This window comes from Manihot esculenta, chromosome 8 (assembly GCF_001659605.2).
Source record: "Manihot esculenta cultivar AM560-2 chromosome 8, M.esculenta_v8, whole genome shotgun sequence".
In the NCBI taxonomy this organism is placed as follows: Eukaryota; Viridiplantae; Streptophyta; class Magnoliopsida; order Malpighiales; family Euphorbiaceae; genus Manihot; species Manihot esculenta.
Window position 1 is genome coordinate 35500870 of NC_035168.2, and position 9701 is coordinate 35510570.

The 9701-nt window shown below is 28.2% G+C and overlaps 2 protein-coding genes across 2 annotated transcripts; one reads left to right on the forward strand and one right to left on the reverse strand.

The window, feature by feature from the left end:
- Window positions 1-863: 863 nt before the first annotated feature.
- LOC110621670 (ADP-ribosylation factor-like protein 6-interacting protein 4) lies at window positions 864-3341 on the forward strand. The gene is made up of 6 exons (XM_021765946.1): window positions 864-1196; window positions 1960-2038; window positions 2117-2179; window positions 2614-2658; window positions 2746-2802; window positions 2903-3341. The coding sequence occupies exons 1-6, from the start codon at window positions 964-966 to the stop codon at window positions 2993-2995; spliced, it is 570 nt and encodes a 189-aa protein (XP_021621638.1). The 5' UTR covers window positions 864-963; the 3' UTR covers window positions 2996-3341.
- A 5051-nt stretch (window positions 3342-8392) lies between these two features.
- LOC110621569 (putative invertase inhibitor) lies at window positions 8393-9008 on the reverse strand. The gene has a single exon (XM_021765840.2). The coding sequence runs from the start codon at window positions 8936-8938 to the stop codon at window positions 8423-8425; it is 516 nt and encodes a 171-aa protein (XP_021621532.1). The 5' UTR covers window positions 8939-9008; the 3' UTR covers window positions 8393-8422.
- Window positions 9009-9701: the final 693 nt, after the last annotated feature.

A 9701-nucleotide genomic window follows, 5' to 3' on the forward strand; every position in this document is an offset into this window, starting at 1 on the left:
AATAAAAAAATATCGTTATTCTACATTTTAAAATTCTTTTTGGTATTAAATTGGGCATTAAGAAAGTTTTTTTTTTTTTTTTATAAAAATTATAGTTCCCAATATGTTAAATAATATTCAATTATTGTAAGTATTATATTTAAAAAAAAAATATTACACAATGTTATTTTGTTAACTTTATAATCTATTATGATATTGAGAAGATAAAAGTTAGTTAGCTCCTTAATCACTTATCATTTTATTTTTTTAATATTATTTTTAAAAAATTGAGCTTTAAAAATTATTTTTAATTTAAATGTATTTTATATTTGCCTTTTAATTTTATTATTATAATATAAAAATATTTTATTGTTTTGAAAATTGTATAGGTAAATATATTTATATTTGCCTTTTAATTTAATTCCCATTGTATTACATAGTGTTAAAGTTTTATATTTTATAAAATTATTTTTAGTAATTTTTTTATAATAAAGGTACTCTAGTTTAGTTTTTTTTTTCTTTTAAGAAAAGCGTTTTTATTTTTTAATTTGGAAAAGGTTGAAACTCACTCTTTTCTTTAAAAAATTGACATTTTTTAATTGGATCTAAAAAAAATTTAAATAATAAGCATTTAGTTGCAAAAAAATAAATAATTTTATACTTAGATAAATTTTATAATTAGTTTAAATAATAAAAATTTAAATTAAATTGATTTCTCTAGTTAATTAAATTTTATATTTTTTATATATATTATGGATTTTTATTTAAAATATATTTATATTAATTAGACCAAGACTTACAAGAGATTTTAATTGTGCGTTAAAAAATAAAAAAATAAAAAGTTAAATTTAGTAGAATAACCTAATAGTAATTTACTAGTTTAGCCCGGTGGGGGAGAGACCGACCAATTTAGAGATTTGGGTTGTCAAAAGTCACAAAGCTTTACCAAAACCCTCTCGTCGTCTCTCTCCCATCCTCTGATTAATGGCGGTCTCATCGTCTTCTATTTCCTCCCACACATCTGATTCCTCCTCATCGTCGGACTCATCTTCGTCTAGGCACCGTCGCCGTCACCGCAAGCGAGGAGATAAGGACAGAAACAAAGAGGCCCTCAAGATCCGGAAGAAGAGCAATAAGTCCAACTCCAAACGACGCCGCAGAAGCCACCACCACTCCTCGGATTCTTATGATTCCTCCTCTGATTCTTACTACTCAAGGTTCCTCCTGCAAACCCTAAGTCTCTTAGCTCTCTTATTATTTCTTGTATTCATATTCTACCATTTAGATATTTTATGTTTCACGTGGCTTATGGATTTTTGCAATACCTAATTTTCTTGTTACAACAATTTAGGCATCCTCTGGTTATTTCTAATTTTTAATAGGTGCAATTTTATGCAATTTTTTTTGAGGTAATAATTGTGTTTATTTGAGTTAAATCCGTTTGGTTCCATGATTAAAGAAATTGTACAAATTCTGAATTGAAACTAATTTTCTCTGCCAAACTCTTTTTCCAAGCTTTAATTTTTTACTATTTATTTGTATATTCTCTTAGATCTCTCAACTAAATTTATTTTGAGAATTCCTATATTTTCTTGTGATTACTATTTATTTTAAGAATACTATCCTTTTTATTTACTCTGAGTGTAACAGCATAGACGGGCCTCAGTCTTGTCTGAACATACTTATGGAGTAAGCTGAGAATGGTGCTTCCTGTAGCTAGAATATTTTAAAATTATGGGACACAGAAAAATTGGCATTAAGATTTTTGCAGAAGTTTAGTTTTATATACATATTATGCATTTACTGAGTTAGCTGTGTTCTTCAATTGAATTTGTCGTAGAGATTTGGTGAGAAATGTCATAAAGACGCAAATTATTATAAGCATCAATATTTATTAAGGATGTCTTTTCCCCAATTGATACTAATTTAAAATTGAGGATGAATTCCTGCTTGACATCTTGTATTATTGAGTTTCTGTAGGAGTGGGAGTTCATCTGACAGTGAGCATGAAACATCAAATCATTCAAAGAGGCACAAGAAAAATGTCAGACCAAAGAAGGTGGTTTAATAATAGGGTTTTAAGCTTTTTACATTCTTTTCTTATTTATTAGTCTCATATTGTTCATTTGCTCACTAGACCAAAGAAAAGGACCAAAGTAAGAGACATCGCCACAAACGTCAAAAGCACAAAGTTAGGGAGGTAGGCCACTGCTTCCCATATATCCTTGTTTGCTCATGATTGTTTGATTAAAAATTTCCCATGAATTTCTGGTCATTTTTCATTTATTTTTACAACTGTCAAACCATCTGACTTCATTTAATATACTCTCAGCTATTGAAGAGTAACTTTATGTTAAAAAATTGCTGTTATTCTCCATGTTTTTGAAAGTAGCGAAATGTTTTGAGTTATTTAGGCACTTTGTTGTCTAGATTTTATTTTAATGCTTTTGACAATAATTACATAAAAGATTTATTAATGTCTGAGGTACTTATGATACATTCTGCCTATTTTATGGTTGGCTCTTTGAAAATTGGAGCTGGGGTCTGTGACATGATGTCTGGGTGGTTGCTGGGTTGACTTGCCTGGATTTGTTTCTGGCTCGGGTTTGTCCTCGCAATGGGAGCCATATACAGAAGCAGCAGGATGAGAGAAGTAGCAGCCCTGTGCAGCTTTCTAAGGTACATCTATTCATAAATTTTCATCTGTGCTTTCTGCTTTTCTTTTCTTTCGCATTTGAATGACATTTATTATTTTGGTTTTTATAGTTTTTAGGTCGTGACAAGGATGATGGTGTGCGTCGCAGCGCAGTTTCTGGAAAAAAGGTGAGGTTATTCTTTAATGTTTTATGTAGAACTTGGACTTCAACAATGTTTAAGGTATGTAGCCAGCAGTTTATTATCCATTTTCTTTTTTACTTGGTAGATCTTATTGAAACTTGAGAAATCAAAGGAGGATAAGGAGGCAGAAAATAAAAGAAATGAATTGCTGAAATTCTTGAATGCTAGTTTTGATTGATTTAGAGGACTCAAAAACAAATTTCTAGGATCAACTGGTGAATGAACAGAATCATCTCCTGCATCTCAGCTGAAAGATCCAATGTTTGTTATGAGAGAAGATCTTCAGGAAGATTCATTTCACAAGGTTATCTTGTATGGAGTCATATCTATCACGAAAATGTAAGCACTGTTGAGTTTCCGTTGGAACTGTTGTGACATGTGAGAATTAGAAGGACTCGCTATTTGTTTGACATTGTATCAATTGAATGCTTTATTTAAAATTACTCGCTGTGAATTGTGAATTGTGAACCTTGGTGTTCACGAACGGTAGCCTTTTTATATGAAAATTTTTAATTTCTTTGCTATATTTTGCTTGTATTTGTGATTTTGCATCCTTGTTTGAGCCCTAATTTGTGTCGTAACAAGGGGAGTTTGTCTCCTTGATTTTGCACTGGCATGTACGGATATTGACTTTGTAGTCTTGCTGGAGTGAGAAATACTTGGCCACTGGTCTTGGCTGGTTGTTATATGCCGCGGTTTTGATAATACAAAAAAATTTTATGTAACATAATGTAATTAATTACGTTTTAAAATGAGTGTTATATGCACAAGTGGTTGTACTTACAGGATTAGTTGTTTTAATTTAGTTGTTTTATTGTTAATTACTATTACCACCATTTAGCTATTATTATTATTGTGTCACCATTATTACCATCACCATCGATGTTCTTACCACAATTACTTACCTCCTTTGTCTCATGACTATTATCACCTAATTATTGCCATCACTATTCATCATATAATTACTGCTAATTATTGTTTCCATAAATTTAATACTAAAATAAAAACTTCCATTGTATTCCATGTATTTTTTCGAAGTACATCACATCATTTATAACATTACATTACATAGATTGATTATATTATATTGCATTATGCCGTATCAAATATACTATAAGGGTAGCGTCATCATTTGCGTGAACCAAATTTATAAAAAGTGAAATTGATTATCCCGTATTTAACCCAATTCTTTTCTTTTCTTTTTCATTAATTTCCTGATTTGTAATGAAATAATTAATTTCCTTTTCAGCTTCTAAAAATGGAGAAATTATCTATTATTTTACAAAAATTTGTTATTTTTTTTAAAATAAAATCTGTCAAACAGAGGTTTGACAATAAACAATGTGGACTTCCGTATCAATTGATGTTTTAATGGTAAAAGAAACAAGTATCAATTGAAAGAGCCATGGCGTAAATGCGAAAGAAGTCTAGCTTTGCTGGGTAAAGGAAAGTGCAAACGAAGTCTAGCTTTGCAGGGTAAAGGAAAGTGCAAACGTGAAAGAAGTCTAGCCTTGCAGGGTAAAGGAAATGTGTATTGAAACACCCCAATCAATAATGTCAACCCAAACACAAAACCATTAGAGAAATGTCCAGTGGCCATAAGAAAAACAAACAAAACCCAGAGCATATCATCAAAGCTGTGGGAGAGAGACGTTGGGTAGAGCTCATTTCTCGCCCCAACATATAAAATTGAAAAAGGTAAGCGCTTTATTCTCTCTGTTTTTGGTTTCTTTCCTTAGTGTTGCTTTTGTCAGCTTCCTTTGACCTGTCCCAGGAGTGGGTTTATCCTTCTCACATCTGTGTGGGTTATGGATAAATAAGTTTAGTTTTCCTTTTGTTTTCTTGTAGATCTTATGCTTATTTAGAGGCTTTTCTTTTAATCTATCTTATGTGACTTCTGGTTTGTATTTTTATAGTTTTTCTCTTGCATGTAGGGTTGTTTTTGTAGTGCTGGAGTTTTGACGGAAATAATAAATTTGTCCTGCTGGAAGTATCTTTGGGCAATCCTTTATTGTGGATTTTTTGGTGGTTTTGAGGAATTTAATATGATTATTTGTTGGGTATCTCTAGCTTTTCTCAAAATATTTTGAGTTTTTTTTTACCGTATTGTTTTCTCACATATCCAAACAATTATATATTGGTGAGTTTTAATCTTTGAACCTCTCGACGATTCGTCTTTTGGATGGTGACACTTTCTCTTATTTTTATTTTCAAGTGGTGAGCCAAGGAAAAATGATCTTGCTTAGGCTGTTTTCAATCCGCAAGAAAGTCATTTCCTCCCCGGAAAACTTTATCTTTTCTAGAGGTTGATCCTTTTGAGTCTTAGTAGACAAAATAAATTTCAAATGTGGAAAGTTTCTTTTCCTTTTTAGTTGGTTTTTTATTTTCTTTATACTTGTTTTAATCCAGAATGTATGCAGACTGTTTTCAATCCGGACAAAATAAATTTCAAATGTGAAAAGTTTCTTTTTTTTTTTTTTCTAGTTGATTTTTTATTTTCTTTATACTTGCTTTAATCTAAGATGTATGCTGTTTTTTTGTGGCGATTTTTTTTTTATCCCTCTAACTTTTATGGAGTTTGTTTTTAGTGGATGAATTTTTATTTTTCTACTTTTCAGTATGATAGAACAACTTTTGGCCATTATTGTAGATTTGCTTACCTAGAATGTGGGCAATGTTTATTTAAAGTTTGCAGAGATAAAGAATGATATATTTTTCACTGTCTTTTCGAATTAAATTTGAGCTTATTTCAAGTTTAGATTTTTAAAATTTATCTTTCAAATCATTTTTTATTTATTTGAACCTTAAAATCCATGTTGCTATGTTATTTTGTCTTCTAATTCTTAGGCTTGAGTCTAATTGATTTATTCTAATGGCTTGATAATCATTTGTGCCTCTGAGACATCGGCCATTCAAACACAGTAGATCAACCAGGGGCGGGGAAGTGGAACTAAGGGTCATTTTCTCTCCTATTTTGCTACTCCTTTATTTTATGAAAAATCAAAAAAAAAAAATTTATTTATATATATTTGAAATCAATAGTTTTTTTTTAATGATATATTTACTTTATTATGTTATTAATATTTAATTTTTTATGTCGATTTAATTTAATAATTTTAAAAATCTTTTACAACCATACCATATAATATAGTTATTTAGAGTTTATATTTATTTTTTTAACTTTTAAATTAAGTAAGAATTCTATTTTTAAGTAATTTATATTATGAAATTGTATACTGATATTATAGTACTTGCATTTATTATAGTGATTCTGTTATGATTTTTTTAGCCAATACTAAATTTCTATAATTTGATATTTCATATTATTTTTGTTTAGTATATATATTTCATACATAATCCTATATATGTATACATAGACGCACTCACATGCGTCAATATTTTATTTATACATAAGTCTCAAAGCTCTTAGTTTGTAATATTCTCTTGAAAACAATTAAATTTTATTAATAAAATTTAATTTATGGAATTTTTTTTATTTAAAATAAATTTTAAAATACAAATTTATTTTAAATAAATTAATAATAAGTTCAAATTAATTTATTTCATCTTTATTATTTCTAAGCTAAATATAAATAAAAATTAATTTTTCACATTGAAAATATTTTTTAATACTATTATTAATATTTTTACAGTATTTAAAATTTAAAGTTTGCATAAATTTTTTTACTATTAAAAAGTATAAATTAAGTTTTTTTTAAAAGTGAACAAAACAATATAATAAATTTTTTAATATCAATTATAAATCTATTAAATATTAATACTTAATATTAAATTAAATTTTAAAGAAAATAATTACTAATTAAAAAAATGCAAACAAATTTAATCTTAAAACAAGGAATAAAAAAGAAAATTGGAGTGCTCGAGAAATAATTAAGTTTGATACAAATGGCTTCAAGTGAAACTGGAAAATCAATTTTCACAAGAATTTAAAAACAATTAAATTAAATTCTTATATTTTTAGTTCTATTAAATACAAAAATTAAAAAAAAAATCATTCCTTTTAGATTCTTTCAAATTTTACCATTCTGTGTTTAGGCTAAATAAAAAATTAATCATACATTTCACATTTTATGTTTGTATTTTAGGATTTAAATTTCTTTCTCTTGATATATTATATTTTATATTTATAGGAGAGAACTTAACTCTTATTCTAAATTTTAAGAGTGCTTTGGCTATCTAGATTTTATTTTATTTTCAGTATAGATAAATGGATAAATTTATAATACTGATATTTTTATTAAATGTATATTTATATGTGATATTTTATTGTAGAAAAATGGGAATAGATAATGATAAATTTATACTTTTCAAATAAAAAAATATATATTATAATTAAATAAATAGCCAACTACACTCTATATATAGATCGATTAAATAACACCTTGATAACAAGTGATTCAATCTCAGTTCAGCTTATATTTATATTGTCTTTGAAACAACGCTTGATATATATATAGTCTTTGGAGTGTATATTGAGTGGTCGCTCTTTGGGTAGTTCTGCACATATGTATGACCAGCATAATTTTATTTGCTCATGGCCAATATTGCCATTATAGAGTTCAAGATGCCAGTATTGCTTTCACGCTGTCAACATTTCTATTTATTGCACAAGAGGTGTCAGTATTATCTATAAAAGACATGTTAGGAGTTTATTGGACCTTTTGTAAAATTTTATATCATATTGTATTTAAGCTTGATATTGTTATTTTAAATGATTATATTTATTCAGCCAACTTATTTTAGTATATTATGTGGTACTATTAAGTATCAAAATATTATCTATTCCTTTTTTATTTATTCACTCACTGAGTAATTGTACTCACCCTGTAATTGTACTCACCGTTTATATTTTAAAATTTCATATTCTTTTTAGTGATATAGTCTAACAGTCTTATTTTTAAATTTTATCCATACATCCACTTCACCAGCTACATAGTCTAGTGGAGGTTGGACCAACTGGAATTCATCTAGTAAACTTTAATTATTTTACAATCAATGTATATGTATCTATACTTTTCTAGACTTCTAATAATATTTTTTTGAGCAGCAAAATGCATATTATTTTTTATCCTCACATAGAGAATATAAATATTTTTATGACAACATTATAAATGTTTGGCATGGAATTATTTTTTACATATATTTACATCTTCTAAAATTCAAGAGGTTATAATGTGAATTAACATATTTCAAAGAATCTTATTAGTTTGTCTTGTCACGTTCCTCCATATAGGTTAGAGATGGAGTTTGCATAGTTAATATCTAATTTTCTCTATATTGGCTAATGGGTTAATTTTCTTTGAAATAAATATTGTGTGGTAATTTTTTTTTATGCTGATATTTGAATTAATTAAATAAAAATTAGAGTATTTGAAAATGGAATTATAGTAATTAAGAAAAAATTTAAAATTCTGTAATTTTGTCCAAATTTTACTTCCATATGAGTGTTAGGTAAGGTTATTGGAAGCTTTTTCAATGTGAAATCAAAAGAGGACAAGTAATTATAAAGAATTTTCCATTTTATATGCCATCCTTCTCTTACATATAAAGATCTTGATGTACATATGCATAGATTAGAAAAAAGTTAATTTTTAGCCGCCTGATTTGTTATTGCTAAAGACAAACTGCAAAGCTGGCCAAACCTTTTGTTCATATCCGTTAATGGAGACACAATCCCTTGCTTGCCCTTGAATCCATCCTCACATGACTGTGCAACAGTCATAGCAGCAGACACCCATGTATTAACATCATTGAAAGCTTTAGTATCCAATGCAACCATGGAGTCGTTAAGCTGATCAATGGCATCTTGGTACACAGTTGAGCAATCTGTGAGGCATTGCTTCACGAATTCATCTGAATTTGTAGTAAGCAACTGGGTAATGCGCTTGTGTATTTCACCTCCATTTAATGATGTCATTTCTAGTGCAAATTTGGCTAAGCTCTGCACATCTTTTACATCAGTTTTTGGAGCTGTGGCTAGGGCAGATTTGCAGAGGTCTTTGTACAAGGTTTTATCACAAGTTGTGGTTACCAAATCTGGGGCTTGGTGAGAAGGATTGGCAAGAACAAGGATGAAAAAGAAGAAGATAGAGTAAGACATAATGGGTTACTAATGTTTCTTCTTCTTTTTCTTCCTTGTTTTTATTACTTTTTTGTTATAAAAGTAATAAGATGGCTTGTTGTTTTAGGTTTTGGAATGGATTTATATAGGAAACTTCTCATCTATGAGAGAAGAACTTGACCAATGAAATCTTTGTGTGGAAAATTAGCCACAAAATGGTAACCTGATTTTTTTAGCAATTCCTAAAATTTAGCCTAAGAAAATGCTCGTTTAACAGCTCTAAGAAGAAGCATTTATAGCCACGTTAGTTCTTTGACTTAGTTTGCTGGAAAATAATGATATGATTTTATCTCTCTTCTTATGGCTTGATCTCTCAGTCTATACTAAAAGAAAACAAAATCTAATTATAAATTAAGGACGTCCCATGTCATCTCTGGAAAATGAGTGGGGTATATAATGATCGGGTTAGAAAACTATTACAATAATTTAGGGTTAACTCTTTTGAATCAAATGAAAAAATGAGTTTAAAAATTATTTGACTTACTTTGAACCGACCTATTACAACTTGAATTTAACAATTTTAGATGGTGGTGTGTATCCCGCGCAATTTCTAAAAAAAATAGGTTTTTCTTTCATGTTTTATAACTTGAACTCTAGTCTATATTAAAAGGAAAAAAATCTATTTATAAATTATGGGTACTTATTTTAATTTAATTATTTAATATAACGAATAATTAAATAATTAATATATGCTTATTTCAAACTAAGGTTTGTATCAATTTTCTTTTTCAGTTTGTAGATC

Excerpts from the sequence above, each read along its gene's own strand:
- LOC110621569 (XM_021765840.2), bottom strand. The coding sequence starts at position 8,938 with ATGTCTTACTCTATCTTCTTCTTTTTCATCCTTGTTCTTGCCAATCCT.
- LOC110621670 (XM_021765946.1), top strand. The coding sequence starts at position 964 with ATGGCGGTCTCATCGTCTTCTATTTCCTCCCACACATCTGATTCCTCC. Across the intron at positions 2,180-2,613 it reads AAAAGCACAAAGTTAGGGAG|AAGCAGCAGGATGAGAGAAG; the intron begins GTAGGCCACTGC and ends AGCCATATACAG. Across the intron at positions 2,659-2,745 it reads GCCCTGTGCAGCTTTCTAAG|TTTTTAGGTCGTGACAAGGA; the intron begins GTACATCTATTC and ends TGGTTTTTATAG.